The sequence below is a fragment of the Oxyura jamaicensis genome, chromosome 7 (assembly GCF_011077185.1).
Source record: "Oxyura jamaicensis isolate SHBP4307 breed ruddy duck chromosome 7, BPBGC_Ojam_1.0, whole genome shotgun sequence".
Lineage (NCBI taxonomy): Eukaryota > Metazoa > Chordata > Aves > Anseriformes > Anatidae > Oxyura > Oxyura jamaicensis.
The window spans coordinates 19730240-19747567 of record NC_048899.1 but is presented as its reverse complement, the minus strand read 5'-3'; the positions used below and the strand labels follow the sequence as shown (position 1 = coordinate 19747567).

The following is a 17328-nucleotide window of genomic DNA, read 5'->3' as shown; positions in this document are numbered from 1 at the left end:
CAGTAGAGAAACTCCTTTTAAACTTTGCCTCTTATATTTGTGTGGCAGAGGACTGCTACCTGCAACAGCAGCAGGAATCCTGGCCTGACACTGCTGGATTACAAATAGCAAGCAAAGCTTATACAACAAAGGTAGGATAGTCAAGGATGGAGCTTATCATGGAGGATTAATAGCAAGTAAGTCCTTAAGACAGAAGCATCACAACACAAGTCATTAATTATCAACAGCAAGGAGAAGGACTGTGTTTGTCAGCCAACATAAAACCATCACACAGAATTTACAGAGGAATTTTTCTGAAAACCACCACCACGCACGTGTTGGTGCACAAGCTTATGAGTTTGTCTCGAGCAGTTTCTATGTTCTGACATGGGAAATAACTGGTGAAGTCAACTTGTGAGCACCTGGAGGTACACAGTGAGCTTGCAGATGTCTCTCCAGAATGTGAGCACCAGTGCAAGAACAGAGCTCATGTCTAACGTTACAGTGAGCAGTACCCATTATACGCATTTGCAGAGTGGCTAAGAGAACAAATTAAGCACTTGTTTTTGAGTGCACAGATGAGAGAGAACATGTAGTCTCTTCCTTTCTAGGAAGGTTTCTAATCAATTGTTGCTTATCTAAGCACCTACAGGTGCTGAATAAAATGCTAACTCAGTAATGTTCTTCAGAACATCTGGAATCTTTCTCAACGCCTCTATTTTGAATGACTGGTTCAGTCACCTAAGAGTTTACAGGGCTTTATTTGCCCTGTGTTTTTTTACCAATGATGTGGTAAAAAATCTGAACTGCAAGCAGTACAAGGAAAGATACAGTCGTGCTGAGATCTCAGCCCTCATTTTACCAGACTGACTTTCTCCTCCTCAGTATTTTGCATGGAGGTGGTTTGGGTATGCATTACTTTTACAAGGACATATTAAAGGAAAAACTTAAGTTACTTGCTGATAGTTCATATCACACTGTCATCTTTACACAGACAGCAAAAAAGCACCTCTTTCCTAAGAAATACAAGTGCAAAGCCCTGCATGTGCATGAATAGCTCAAATAAGAGTGGGAGATGTGATGTGTCTGTGCCTGGGTACTTGTTCAGTTTGTTAATTGAAAACTAGAGGTTTTGTAGCACTTATTAAAGTTTTTATTATTAAAGTTTGTACTTATTATTAAAGTTTGTACTTTGCAGTATCTGGAGAGCTGCTGGGTGACCCGTCAAAGCACTGCCTGACCAATCTAAACCATCCCCCAAGGGTTACCTGAGTGCTGCTTCTGAAGAACAGAGGCCATACACTTCCCTTTGCCAGCTCTTCCTCAGCGCGCCTGGTAGGCCTCCCTATGCCATAGCAGAACGCTGACTTCTGCAGGTTTTGCACTGTAAGCACAGTGGTGGATAAAGAAATCCGACCTGTATCCAGACCCCAAACCTCACCCGGCCTGTGGTTCTCTGGCAGAACTGCCTAAGCACACCTGCTGTGAGAGTAAAACAGTTATGTGCCCCTTCAGCAGGGTCTATTTGCTTCAGCTTCCTATACTGCAGAGAAGCAGAGGGATGCTGCATTTTGCAGTCATCTAAGGATCTAAAAGGGATCTCAGTGTAGTCACGCTGCTTTTCCTTAAAATCAATTGCTTTTATAATGGCACTTGTGTGTGTGCAAGAAGCCAAGCTCCGTCCCAGGAGTTCTCAATTTGCTAGGCAAATATCAGCATTTTAATGGGAAGTAGAATTTGCCTTTAGCTATTTACTGGCTACACTAGTAATCAGAATTTAATATTTCTGGAAATATATCAAAACTTGAAATACCAAGCTGACATTTTTCCTGGAAACACACTCTTTGCCACTACAGGCAGCTATTTCAAAATTGTTATGCCCCTGACAGAGAAGAGGCTTTTTAGTATTGCAGAATTATCAAACAAGAACTATTTTCGTGCAACATTGCACATTCACAGAACTAGCCAATTTTCTTGGCGGAAAATTTTAACTGAAACTTTCTGATTCTGACCCAGTCTCGTTTCAGCAGATAAGACGTCATCTAGCAAAATAAATAGGGGCAAAAGGCTCCAGTAGAGAAAAGCCCTCCATGGTGCTCAGCACCAAATGTCCATGTGCTGTTGGAGAGGGAGCACTGGATGCCCGTGAAGAACTGGTGGCTTTGGGACTGCAGGCTATGGACACAGCCCAGGGCTCAGGGGGAGATATGAGCAATGGAGGCTCCATACACAGCACTGCCCTCTCACCCCCAGGCCTTACAGATCTTTTGTGCCAATTATTGCTAGTGAAACCCAGCAACTGGTGCTAGCCAGAGCTGTCCCAGGTGTTCCTCTAAGAGGAGTCAAGCGTGCAGCCTGGCCAGACTTCACAGAGCCCCTGCTGCAAGCTGAAACAATATTTCTGCAGTGTTTTAATGGTGCTTTGTCAGACCACACTCTGTAAGTCACAAAAATAAATGTCACCAACTGAGTGAAACATTACAACAACGGTTCCAAAGTGCACACATTAAGGAGCACTGAGATCCTTGTCAGATTTTACAGGGACATTCACAGCAAAAAAGCCAAGTATCCAGCTGAGGTACCAGAACTAAAGGGCCAATTCTATTAGCCTTGACACAACAGGGAGACAGGCTGCTAAAACAAATAGTGCAGCCCAGAGACCAATCTAACACCCAAAAACTTTAATGGAACCTTCCTGCAGACTGCAGTGGAAGGAGAAGCAAACTCTTACCTGCATATATTTGCTTAACATTTTCATATCAGAGAGAGTTAACCAGTAGCTCAGAGGTCCACATCCACAGCTACAGAGGCATCCAACTATGTCAAATAACATTATTAAGTAGCAATGAATATTGTCACTGGTCATATATCAGCTGTGTCTGATGTCATTATATAATGAGTCCAACATTCATTCACTATCAGGTTCTGAGACTGTCCACTCCTACTTGATTAGATGATGGTGAAATTTAAGATCAAAATAAACCCAAATCACTTCACTAACTCAGTAGAATCAAGAACACCAGAAGGACTCTAGCAACCAGACCTAATACAGTGAGTTTTCTTTACCATTTGTGTTTTAAGGTAGGAAGGATGTCAAACAAAAATCAGCCAAATGAATGCTTAACTTCAGATCTCTGTGAGTTACAGAAAAATGTAAAAGAAACACCCTTTCCTGTTAAGAATCCTTGCAGGATTTAAAAATATTCATAAATTCCTTTGTTTTAATGTATCAGTTCATTCTTTGAATACAAACATGTCTGCACCTATACCTGTATGTAGGCAACTACAGCCTAAGTGACTGCTCAGCACCTGTACAAAAGTTTCTTTAGCAGGATGTCTGGAAGATGCTGACCAGCCTTCTCATACATGTGGGTTTTAATGAATTTAGTTAAATTCTTGCACAAAGCAAAAGTACAAATAGAAAGACAATAATCAATCATGAAGATTTTCCAATGGCAAGAACTGTATTCTACACTTAGAATACTAACTCTGTAATAAATAAACAGTATCTTCCTCACCTGAGTCAGGAAACCTTGGGTTCCCTCAGTGCTTTTTTGAGGGCAGCATCTCCATGCACGTCCCTATTTATTTATGTAAACATATTTCCCATGTAATATATTCTACTTCACTCTGTACCAGCACTAGACAGGGAATGAGGAAGGAGACAGAAGGCTTAGAGACCGTCCCAATGTCTCTTTTGTCTAAAGAGCAGAGAGCAAATGGGTCACTGTCACAAAACACAAATCACAGAACAAATTAAGTTCTACAGACCCACCATTACAGCTTCGGATTTTCTGGTCATTCTCGGGTTCAGTCTGCTTCCATGCTACAGATTAGAAAAGCAGACTGGGTGGCATCGTACAAAGAGAATTGTCCTTCTTCCCGAAAGAATTCCTCTCTTTCCAGTATTAGCACAAATAATTGCCAGAGTTCACAAAAAAGAGCCACCACCAGACACTACTCTGAGAACTGACGCAGTCATTCCTTTCAGTCTTAAACATCCTGAGAGGACACGGCTGACTAGGCAGATTGGCAAGTAAAACTTGCAAACAGTAGAAAACTGTTAAAAGGAGGTCAGGAGAAGGTTTTGCCAAGGCATATATTATTCATGGATTACAATTACATTGCGCCAAAGCTCCTAACCCCTGCTCTCCTCTAACTTACAGTGAGCTGGAAGGGTTGCAACCAGAAACAAAGCCCCTTATGGGAACTCAGTCTAAGGAAGTTGGGGGATTGGCCAAGCATGTTTACTTCATTGCATTTCCAGATCACTAACTTACTTGCTAATAGCTCTCACTTTCAGACTCACTGCACATAGCAATTTTGGCTTCTGTACTTTCTCTTGTCATTTACTGGCTCATCAGAGACAGTACAGAGTGAGAAACCTGAGTTTCTCACTCTGAAGAAAGTATGTCTTTCTCAGAGTTTCTCAGTCTGAGAAAGTATGTCTTCAGAACAGACTGTGACACCAGACTTGGAAGTGCACTGGCTAAATGGCTTGACAAGAGAGAATTTTGCGTCATTGCTACATGTGTCACAGAAAGAGAAGCCAAGAGCTATCGTCCTGCTCCTCACTCTCCCTAAAGACAGTGAACGTGGACTGGGCTGACTCCAGCAGCATTCGCCAGGGCTGTGGTATTTGTGATAGAGGAGACTTATGGCAAGGGTATGTGGCAAGGTTAGTTCCCAGAAAAACAATACAGTATAACCAAACCTGGTCTAGCTAGGAATTCCGGAGCCTCTCTGCTACCCGCAGAGATTTTCCTCTTACTGATAAAACACATTCACTCATCAGTTCTGCCACTTCTTAGTTCAAAAAGATTCTCTTCAGCAACATTTCTGGGCTTACCTACACTTTTGCCAACAGGGTGCCTAAAAATCTACTTAATCAAACTAGATCATTCCCTGATGTGTTTTGCAGACTTTTTGGTGCAGTTGAAGAACCTTGTCAGGGGGAGGGTGCTAACTTGTACTAGAATGAACTTTCTGGCAATAAAACTAGCTCACCCAATTAATACAGCTGGCACAGAGCTCTTTAACCACTCCTGTAGCAAGCCAACTAGTGTTTTTGCATGGCTGAATAAGTCTGATTTTTGTAATGTGCACAGTAGCAACTGGACTACCTGTAACATCTAAATGCTTGCCATTTCAGCCAGTTTTCTTAGAGTTGTTACACGGGTAGCTCTTAATGCTGCTGTCATGCATCTCTGAGCACTTGTCTAGAACAAAGGAAGAGCTTGTCTCTGGGTACCCATGAGTGGAGTTAAAAGGCATGGCCTAAGTTCTGGTTTTGGCACACAGTGGTAAAAGATCTGCATGGTAAATATATTCGACTATGAAAATAAACATGTTTTATTCGCAGTGCCGACAGCTCAGACCGGATATTGTTAAGGACAGCCAAAGGGGGTCATGGCACCGCAACTACCAGCTGTACCACGCAGTTGTATCAAATATTCAATACTCTGATAAATTAATTAAGTACTGAAACAGCAAAAAACAGTATATTCTACCAATATGACTTTCTCCCCTCATCATGCAAAGTTCCAGACCATCCTTGAATGCAACATATGAAGGCAAGATCAAACTAATAATTAGAGCTTACCTCCTCAACGTTGCTGATCCTCCACAGGTCCCTGCTTCCAGCAACACGTTCCCGGTCAGGGTAAGCGCTGCTAACTTTGTCACCTCCTTCTGACACCCTCTACGGAGACTGAGCTCTGAACCTTCAGCCTCTCCTTCCAGGCACAGTCTGTCCTCTCAGAAGCGTCACTATTTATCTAAAGCTCCTCAAGTAATTTATAAGGTAGTAAAGCAGTATTATCAATACACAGGGTTAAGCTAATATTTTCAGAAGCATTGACTAATTCTGCATGTTTAGTTTAGACCTTTAGACCCCAACCCAGGAAAATCAGCCATTCCGCTTTTACCTAGACTCTTCAGTTTTCACAAGAAGTGCACATTAGGAGCCCACGTACTTCAGGGGGTAATAGACCCAGTACAGTGGCCCATACCTCCAACTGAAAACATTTGCCTTTAATATTTTACCCATATTCTTTTAAAGTCATTACCTAAGATCATCAGAAATTTGTCAAGTGTATAGAGTAGATTTAGACATTTACAATCAGGCCCCAGACAGCTGTATTCATCTCACTGAAGTTTTTGCAGAGCGTGTGCTTGGCTCCCAATACTACATATGAAACCCTAAGGTAAGATACCACCACATACAGAAATAAATGATTCTGGAATCCTTGTAGGGCTTGTTGGCTTGGTGAGCAATGCTGAAGAATACCTATGGCACTGACTGGCTGACAACTGATGACTTCCACTCAGCGCTGGACATTAATCTACTGGGATTGACTGAAACCATGCTCAAGCTTCTACCACTTCTGAAAAAAAAAAATGAGGGAACAGTAGTCAAAGACCTCATGGCATTTGTCTGAGGTGGCTACAGCCTGTCCAAATAGTGCATGGAAGCTTTCTCTGACATCTTACAGTGAGTACTTAGAAATATATGCATGAATCCAAGAACGGATGCCAAATGTGCTGAGGAAGGGTGACTATGTTTGCCTCTTCCATTTTCTCTCTAGAAATCTAACCTAAAGATGGAAAATAAAATAAAAGGGTGTTGGGCACTTGTTTGGGATTTCAATCTCCAATGCTATAAGCAGAGCCACCAAGAAACCACACCGGGAAACATTTGCCAAACCTGGACAAATGGCTAGCATGCAGCTATCAATCACATGAATCCACTGCATACACAAAAGTAGATCAACCAGATAGCCTGGTCAGACACTCTGAGTTTCCTGGGCAAACTGTATTTAGTGTTTATAGGCTGCTTGGTATATGCTAAATTACCAGATATACATACACGAACCATGAGGACATGTTGCATTTCCTGCATACAGATTACAAAAGTGTATGTGCACGTATCTCTCACTGGAGCCTGTGTGAATTCCTTTTTTAAAATAAATTTGGTAGCATACAATCATGGTTATAATTATTAGCAGCCAGGTGTTGTGGTTCTGGTACATACTCTCAGATCTCTGAGCTCTTCCAAGCTGCTGAGATATACAAGACCAGCTCTTCAGACTCCACAATCAAAGCACAGGGGCACCATGGGTATCCCATCTGGCAAGCCTTGGAGAAGACATTTGACTTCACACCAGGGGTCTAATTTTCAGACACCGCAGTCTTCAATGTCAATCCTTTTCTGTTAGTCCTACCCTGAAGGCCCTGAGTTATCTTTTTATACTCTCAAAGCTCAGTGATGGCTTTCTATACTCCCTCCACTTCTGTGGATAGATTGTCCCTGTCAAATCAGTTCTGAAGATAACCTAGTCACTCTGTCTTGATTTTGCAGCTCTCTTCCTGGGGAGTTCATTCCAAGTCTGATGTAAACATAAACAGTCACTTTGCACTTGGCCTGCTACTGTCTTATCACAACATTATTACATTCTCCACTCTAAAGTCTATTAATTCATGAAATACGCTCATGCAGCAATTAGCTTTTGTCTCACCACACATGCACTGATAAATGCATTTGTGCAGAGCTGGCAATTCAGTTCCCTTTCCCCTACTATTGGTTCAAGAACCTCGGTACATTTACATATAAAGCTAGCATTTTTACAAAACAGTGGTGACCAGAAAGCCTTAGATCTTCACACGGTTTCAGTAACAGAGTACTCTTTCATCCCATTTAACAAAGTTTTATCATCAGTTCATAATTCCCTTGCACATAATTTCTAGCAATGGGATTATCAAATGTACTTCGGAAAATTCAGCTGAGTGGCCTTCACTGAAACTCATTGTGTCGTACAGCATTGGGATGGCTGAGGCATAGCTCAACAGGCCAAGTCTTCACAGGGTCTAAGAAAGCTGTTTGCAAACAATTAAGAATGCTTATATAAAGAAAACATATGCCCTAACGTAATATAATATAAACTAAAGGCTAATGTATACATGGTCCATTCCTTTGCCATGCTTTAGAACCTAGCTGCCTGGGTCTCTGAAGCTGTCTGACAGGACAGAGAGGTCATTTTCGTTCTGGAGTTGCACTGTAACTCATACTACGCAGAGGGAACCAGACTACCAGAAGCGTACTGACCTTACTGCACTAACACTTAACCATTTAACCACAGCCATTTCACCATAAAGTACAGAATAAAGTTCAAACCCAACTGAAAATTTTGCTCACCTTTACTTTTTCCCAAGCACTTTAATAATCTGCTTCTGCTGGAAGCTGAAATACAAGAAATAGACAAGCTTTTAGTTTGATAATACAAGGTTCAGAGAGAAGTGGCTGTTGCATCCTTTGCAACAGTCCAAAAGCGATCACACAGAAAAGCTGTAAATCTACTTCACACTGCTATTTCCCAGAGTTAATTACCTCCTGTGCTTTTACAGTGATAGGTAGCACATTATGAAGCTAATTTAAACATCTCATAAAATTGCTCTGACATTTGAAGACAAGAACCAAAGTCTCAAATATTAATTTATGCGACAGACTTTCAACTTACATGTTTAACAGTTATGCCATTATTTAGGGATCGTTATTGTGTTTTTTTCTTCTTCTAGGATACAGACACAGTATTTTAGAGTGAAAGTAAGCATTGTTGAGTACAGTTTCTTTAACTCAGGAGTAGTTAATTCAGATTATCATGGAGAGACCTCTCAAGACATGGAAATAGGTTGATTCCTGATATTAGGGACACCTATGGAGAAAAATATTTTCCTGAATGTAAGTACAAAAATGGCTGTATGAAAGCTCAGGGGTGTATCATTAATGTCTATACATACTTGAAGGGAAGGTGCAAAGAGGATGGAGCCTGGCTGTTTTACATGGTGCCCAGTGACAGGGCAAGACAAGACAAACTGGAACACAGAAAGTGCCATCTGAACATCAGAAAACAGGTTTTCTGTTTGATGACAGAGCACTGGGAGGGATTGTGCAGAGAGGTTGTGTAGTCTCCTCCCTGCAGACTACAAAAGCCAACTGGACATGGTCCTGGGCAACCTGCTCTAGGTGGCCCAACTCAAGAAGGGTTTTGGACAAGATGACCTCTGGATATCTCTTCTGACTTCAACCACTTTTTGATTCTGTGAACATTTGCTGGATTTCAGAGACTTTTGTTAGGAACTCACTGTTCTGGAATATGTGTATGGTAGATGAGGCCTGTTCTATTAGTTTCACTAGGAGATCGGTGAGACGTGAAGGCCCACTATCTTCCTTAGTTCTGAGGTACTTAGAGGCAGAATGTCAGGGGGCAGGGGGAGTTAAGTGGTAGGATTGTACATTAAGTTTATGACTTAGTCAGAGCTAAAATTTCAGCTGCACTTACAGTTGGAAAGATCTGGCTCATAACACGGACCACAGAGGTTTCTGTTTACCTGGTTCTTGGGTATTTTGTAGCACTTGCTGGTCTCTGCTCTGCTGTAGCTGTACCTCTCTGAGTACTTAAGCCAGTAGTTTAAAGCAACCTTCATTATCCATCTACAGAACCTGTTGCCAAACCTATAAATGTAAAGAATCCTCTCACAGAGAACGCTGAATAAATACTTTCAGGTTTATTTTCTTCTTTGCAGATAGAAAAGCTCAAAGATCATCAGTGAAAAGACTGTGCAACTCTGATATTTCTAAGGTCATAAAATGCATGGAACATGCCCTGATAGCAAAGTACCCCAGGACATGATATGAAGCTAGATGGGATGCAAAGTTCTTTTGGCTGTTTGTCTCCTATGCCCAATGCTGTTTATCTGATATGCTACTCTCTATGATGTTTCCAACTGGAACAGCTAGTGGGAGTTAGTTCCTGGAGTTCTAATCAACATTTAGCATTGAACTAGCATCAACTTTATGGCAATAACTTAATCCTGTTAAAACTGTATGTCCTCCTTTTTACCAGTTACTAAGCTGCTTAAATTCCCTTCAGAGAACACTTCTTTTCCCTACTTACCAAAAATGCCTGAGTTTGGAGATAGACTTGTAAATTTACTTTTTTTGTGCTCAGAAATGATACATCTGAAGTATAATACATTCATATAATATTCAGCTATAAAGCTGGTTAGTACTACTCACCCAACAAAACATTTGATGTGCTTTTTCTTATTAAAAAAACAAAAACAAAACAAAAACAAACAAACAAACAAAAAAACTGCTTTTCAAGTAGACTTCTTCAACATACAGGTTTCCAGTGAATTTGAAATAAAACACTGATCCACTGGTCTTTCTGAACATACATCTTATACTTGCACCTTACAGAACATTATTTACTCAAACAATCATCTATTTTATGGCATTTGGTCATGGTCATATTCAATAGTTGTTAAACTTCACAAGCTTCTGAATACAAGAAATCAAATCAAATAGTAACAAAGCCCAGCTATTGCAACACATTCCAAAAATTACAATTGCAGAATTTGACCACATATAATCACCCGACTGTTCAACTGTGCAGAGATAAGAACACAAGCTATTTTATCCAAACAGAGCAATACTTATATTTTACTACTTGTATATTTAATACTTATTCCTGGTATTAGTATAGTTTATGGGGGAAATATTAAAATAAATATACATTTACATTTATTTTGTCCTCAATGTGCTTTGTAAATTAAAAGGATAATTATTTCACCAATTAGATAAAACAGGTCATTAGTGTATGCTACAGCCAATTAGTTTGACTGTACAAAGAGTGTGTTCAGAATGGTAAAACAGCAGTTGAAGTTACTGTGCCTCTTGTACACTATTTCTACCTGGTAAACTCCTGGCCAGAGGCTGACATGGTGGTGTTCCTGGAGATTTGAAAATTGAAGGGGTAAAGGTTTTATTTGCTAAAGATCTACGTTAGTGATTAATCATTAATGTGCAATTCAATTAAGCTTACAAAAATACCATGTGCAGGTCAGAACACCAAATGTAAGAAAAGCAGTTTCATCACTCTGAGTGTGTGTACTGGGGGGCAGGGCACCTGCATGTGTGTTAGCACGTGCAAGAAAGGGTCAGAATATAAAAACAGTTTAGTATTGTTTAAGTATTTCATTGAGGTTCTATTCTCTAGCAAATGACTTCTAGAATAAATTTATTTGAAATCTTGGCATGATAAATATCTGCAGTTATAGTTCTCTCTGCCTGGCCTGACAGCTGTAGAGAAATGTACATTGAAAAAATTAAGCGTTATAATTTATCAGCCCTACAGTGGCCAATTACAGATGCGCTGAAAACTTTAAAAATTGGCCTTCCTTCCAACAACAGAATGAGTCCAAAATTCAGGACTTCAGCCAAGGATTAGCCATAAGGGAAAAATAAATTAACTGAGGGGTAGAATCTAAAGTTTCTGTTGAAAAACAACAACAATAAAAATTTACATACTCAGATGAATACATTGTGGTACACTACTGAGTGGAAGAGGCCCAGTTAAAGTTTAGGAATCGTTTGCCATCAAGTATATTAAAGACTCAATTTACATACTACCTACCTTTAGAGTTTCCTAAGAATAGTTTTCTTCCACATCTGAGAAGTTAAAATTCTTACAGGGAAAAGAAACAAACCTCTGTCTATAGTCTCCAGACTAACAAAAGTACATAGAGCATTGACAAAAAATTATGGAATAGGGATATGATAAAATAATACATTTATTAAATTTATTCAGCAGCATAATTTTCCAGTTGTCTTTTCTAATCAAAGTACATTACAAAATAATTAGAAGCATTCTAATTAGAAATAGTATATATTTTGAGAACTCAGGCATAAAACAATCAAATAGCAGAAGTCTCGATGACTGTAATTTAGGAATCTTTCAATTATATGAGTAGCTAGCCAGGAGTGCCAAATAACGTGTTCCTGCAGTGGTACTCAAAATTGCGTCAAATAGTTCATGCTGTGGAAAGTACCTTGCGTAGTTAATAGAAAACTGGTAAGACATACAGCATATACTGATAGAAGGTTATGGTAATAAGCAGATAACTACAAAGACTGCATTAGTAGAAATTGTTTCCCTTTCTATTAATGTCCACCTCAGGAAATAAATAGTCAATAAAATTAAACTTTCACATTAAAAAAACTGAATCATTTCTTAAACGAAGCACTATCTTCTGTTTCTGCCGTTTGGAAATAAGCTGTTATAGAAATCTAGCTACTTCATTTAATAGTACAAATGACTTCCAGAGACTCCAGCTAAGAACAAAGCTATTCCACTGATGATCAGGAGAGAATCTCATTAAATTACATACTCATGACACTAAAATCTAAATATATCAAATCTTTTTAAGAACACTATTAATGGAATGGTTTTAATGGGAACCTAGAGGAAAAGTATGTCTTATGGATTGAGAGGAAATTGTTTTATCCCAGGCAGTTAAAATATTGTAGGAACAACATTTTGCACAGGTAATTACTCAGCATAATGATGCTGCATTGACTTTTCCATCTTTTGTTTAGATAAACAGAGACACCCATTTCTACATCCAGCAGTAAAGATGCCCAAAGCACCAGTAGAAGTTTTAAAAGGTGCCGTTACATATTCAAAAGGTCCTGTAGATCAATAATGCTCCTATATTCACTTTGTATTTTTAGTTTAAACCTTTATATAATGAATTTATCCCTAAAAATGGAACCAATTTCATACAGATTTCTACTAGGAACATCAACAAACAAGATAATCTTTGAAAAATTTACAAATGTACAATATATTTATAACATTACTTTCAGACAGCTTCAGTGCAAAGATATACATATAGTACATCATGATAATTGTTCATAAAAATAGCAATTGGCAATTCTGTCAAAAAACAAGGCATAGTTTCAACATACATCTCCAGCCACTGACTAAAAGATGTATATGTTTATATAAAGCATTTGAATGTGAACCTTACTCTTCTGTTTATAAAAAATATATGTGCAAATGGATGTGCCTCATTTTCCCTAAATCAGTTACCTACTTACACAACAGAGTCCTCTTTAACAAGATTGGCTGTGTCTTTAAATGTATCCTCTGTTGCTGTATAAGCTAATGGCTGGTCTCTCTTCAGAGTAATCTTGGGAGGCAGTGAAGGAGAGGGAGGAGGGACGTTTTCTGTGTCCTGTTGCCGTTCCTTTTCCATCTGAAACAATAATCATAAAATCAAAGCTTACATTCTAATGTACAAAATATCCAGCCTTAACTTTCAGAAATGTCAACTAACTATTCAAATATTTAGCTGAAGTGTCATAGTATATGTTATTTCTACAAGTCAGCACCTGTAAAAAAAGTCAAATGCTAATTCCACCTCAGAAGGTACAGCTGAGGAGATAAGCTACTTCAGACTTACTCTGCACACTGCCACTTCTGTTTTAATGGTTAATGTCAGGAGTAACTCGATTTGTCTATATGCACATACCTGCGTGTAGACAACACTAGCAGTACTACTGTTTGTAAATCATTATTTACAAACTTCTTAGCTTTGGGGAAGTAAATCCTCTGGCTTCCTGAACTCTCACCTTGTTCGGGCATCATTAAAAACCCAAATTTTCCATAAAATGAAGCTAAGTTTTAGTCACATGACTGTGCGACTGAGGTTCTTAAGTCATTTAGGCCTTCTGTAAAATTTTAACTGTAAGATGAAAAAGACTGAAATTACTGTCTCAAGTCAGTAGAAGTTAAAGTCTTCATACCCAGCCACGGGAGAATTCCTCCAGCACACACAGCACTAGCTGGCATAGCATCTTAAAAGAACTGGCTCCTTTGACTGCAAGGATGGAAATAATTGGGCTGTTATGGAAGCAGGGCTGCAGAATGCAGAGCTATTCAATTTTTGTGCTGTGCTGAATCCAGGACTGAGAGGGCACTAGACACTTTAACCCCAGTAGTACAACAGTCTTTTACTTGTGCTGGGACTCTGAGCTACACTACAATGCACCTGCAAGTGGAAAGTAGCATGAGAGATCCTGGAGCAGGAGGTGGCCACCATACTTGGGCTGGGAAAGCTGAGAGGTGGGCAATGCAGCTGTGCTGCCAGCTGAGAACCTCATTCTGCACAAGCCTTCATAATTTTTCTCTCAAAACCACTTCAGTACCATCTTGACCTGGGCTGGAATGTCTGTTCTGCTTCACTTTGCAACATAATCTACCCATATCCTTTATCCTCTGAAAGCAAGAATGAAGCCCTGCAGTACATTAGCTGAAAAATAGCATTATACAATATTAAGGAATACCTCTGCATATATTGGGTTTTCAAAATTAGTGTTTTGTTTCATTTTTCTCTTGAAGAAACTCCACTTTGATTCCTGCAACATAAAAATTATTAGAGCATAAACATTTTTTTCTCACAATTTCTCAGCAAAATGACAGCACAGCTGACAGATTTTGCCTTTCTTGTCTGCAAACTTGGTGATTTCAGCTGGATGTTCTCACATTGATATGTTGTAATTTTAATTAATTGCACTCCTTTAAATATTTCAAGGCCTGCTCAAGTGTCTTTGAGTTCTAGCAATCTTTGGCATGATAAGCCATATGTGCAAGAGAAAAGGTGAACGGTCTAGAACCCTTTTTCTGCAGATGTAAGTATGAGTCTCATTTATTTCAACTGCTTCAGAGACTCGTCACAAAAAAGCATGAAAGGCCACAACTAATATTTAAAATATTCATTTATACCACAATAATAAAAACAGCTTCTACTTTCTCACTCATCAACCAGCCTCACTACATTATTCAACAGATGTTTCTAGCAAAGGAAAAATAAATTATGTTTTTATTATCAAATTATATAAATTATATTTATATAGTAAACTTTAAGTCATACTATGCTTTAGTGTTCTAGGTTACCTTTTTAAATACTGTGCTATAACATTCAAGTGACCTCTCATTTAGTCTACATGATCATTTACTATTGATTATCTATTTGAAAGAGCATCGAGACCTCAAATGAAATGATTTTTTTTTTTTTTCTTACAAGGCATCTTCCCAATGAATGTACATTTTAAATATGATAGGAAGTAGGAAGGGAAACAAAATGGTTACAAAATGCATCCGCTACAATCCAACAGACGTCAAAGATGGACTACGCAACTTTCTTCTCTGCTGGATAATCAGCTACGGTTACTTTACCTGTATTCACAACACTAGACAAAAAGTGACTAAATTAATTCAGGAGGGCCTATCATTCCAGAAAAATAGGTCAAAGAGGAGAAAAACTGACTTGAAAGCAACGTAAGAGAAATTACTGAAGGACATGAAACTGCAGTAGCAGGTTAAAGGAGCTGTCATTTCAAAGCTCATCACAGGTACTTTTAAGCACACAAGGTGTGAAAATAGTCCTGCATACAAGCCACCATCAGCACAGATTGATTCTAAGACATAAATATGTATCTTCCATGAAGCATGAATAATCTAGATGAGGTAATACTTTAATCATGACTGTTAAAATGTCCTATAAGGATACAAAAAATAAATGCTCTAAATATCCTTACTATTAAATTAAAATACAGATAAAGTTACAAATAAATGTGAAAAAACACTGACAGTACATTGCGACCAAATGTCTTATTTCAATTTTCAGTACCAAGAAGAACTGTTTTCACTGTTTTAAACAAAAATGCATTTTTTTATTGTTTTTTAATTTTCACACTTTATAGAAAAAATATACTCTGCTGCTTCTATCAACGTGTAATTCATCAGGGTTTTACAAATTCTTGTTGAAAGTACAAAGTAAAATCTTAGTTATAATAATTTCTGCTGTGGAGCAATGCCAATTTACAGCTCTCACAATACAATTTTCTAACTAGCAGCTGCCCTCAAAATGGAGCACAACACACAGTGAAAGGAAATCCTCTGTTCAAATCTATCATCCTCAAAATATCTTGGTGTGCCAAGCAGAAAGGGGGTCTTAATCTCAATTGATTCTTAACTGCATGCCCTGGGCCCTTCTGTGCTTGCATTCCTTTCCTTTCAGTTCCTGACCAGCTCATGACATCTTGTAAATATAGCCTGATTAGTTGGACTTGATGCAGATTATGTGCCAGCTCCACAGGATTATTTAAACAGAATAGAAACTATAATGCAGCTTCCCTAACAATTCAGTTCCTCTGATTTAGAGCACAAAACAGACAAGGCTGCCCTAGACCATGCGTATATACTACCTGAGGTGCATCCGTACTCTGAGGAGGTTCCTTTGGACTAGCAGATATTACAGAGGCATACACAGGATTTTCAAAATTTTCATTTTCCTTACTACCAACTGCTGTTACCTGTAGGAGAAGAAGAAAAATCAACTTGCCTTAAACAAGAAAAGGAGGTCAAAAAGAAAATGAAGGGTGAAAGGCAAACCTAAGTTTCTCTTACTTGTGTTGGTCGAACAACTGTAACTGCACTGGTCCCACTGGCTCCGCTATCTCTGGTTGTATACATTGGATTTTCAAATGTGATTGGCTGTTTCCCTGCCTCTATTGCAAAGTTTTCATTCTATGAAGATAAAAAACCAAACAACAACAAAAAACAGTAACTCTGGCACAATAAACACGTCTGTATTCCCACGAACAACTAACTAGTCCAATTCTTCATTTCTGGGAAAAAATCCATGTTTACTTTCACAAAGTGTTAGACAAAATCTAGCATATATTAAAAGCATAATGTTAACTTACTATCCACTATTTTACTCTCTGGCTTAGCACCATGGACCACCAAATGATCCAGTGCTACTCTGTTTCCTAGCTGGACAGAAAAAAAGAAAAAAATAAAACAAACAAACACACAAACAACAACAACAAAACAGTTGAATAACTGTTGAAAACAGCTGACTCAAAGTATTTTATGATGAGGAAAGATGACTCCCATACTCCCATAAATCATACCTTCAACACGGAGAAAATATCAAAAGAAATATAATTCCAAAACAAGCATTTAATTTTAGAGGCTCCAAACGGACACACAAATTAACAAGCATTATCTGAAGTATATGAGAATTGGATTCATTCATTTTGTCCCAGCAGAGAGACTGCTACATTTTTTGAGACAAAGGAGAAATGCTTCCCCTTAGTGAGAACACAAGACTTATGTCAGAAATAAAATGTTTCACTTTTTTTTTTAATCAAATCTCTTATAAATTAATATTTTGTCATGTATGAATATTGTGTGGATAGCACCTACTTCACACACACAGTGTCACAGAGCTCAGCTACAGTGCTCACAGCAGGTGGGCAAATGTGCTGACGTGAGTATTTTGTAAGAAAACAATTAGTGCCACATCGGCATAGCCACTCAGGGATTGCCAGCCAAGCATTATCGGGTAGAATGGTAATGCAAACAAGTACAAAATCCTACCCAGGCTCAGTTACCCTGCTCCTTGTCACAGACCCATCACAGGAATAGTGGGGACTAA

General features: G+C 38.8%; 1 protein-coding gene and 1 pseudogene across 8 annotated transcripts in view; one reads left to right on the top strand and one right to left on the bottom strand.

Annotated features, from left to right (window-relative positions):
- Positions 1-3232: 3232 nt before the first annotated feature.
- Positions 3233-10014, top strand: LOC118169565 (annotated as a pseudogene).
- Positions 10015-11592: 1578 nt separating this feature from the next.
- The window catches only part of LRP2 (LDL receptor related protein 2), a 121016-nt gene continuing 115280 nt past the window's right edge, over positions 11593-17328 (bottom strand). For all 8 annotated transcript variants that reach the window (XM_035332177.1, XM_035332175.1, XM_035332180.1 and 5 more), the window contains 4 exons: positions 16293-16412; positions 16091-16198; positions 14168-14239; positions 11593-13077 (listed from right to left, as the gene is read on the bottom strand). In XM_035332177.1, the coding sequence (XP_035188068.1) occupies positions 12916-13077; positions 14168-14239; positions 16091-16198; positions 16293-16412 (462 nt within the window). In that variant the 3' untranslated portion in view covers positions 11593-12915. The remainder of the gene's footprint in view (positions 13078-14167; positions 14240-16090; positions 16199-16292; positions 16413-17328) is intronic.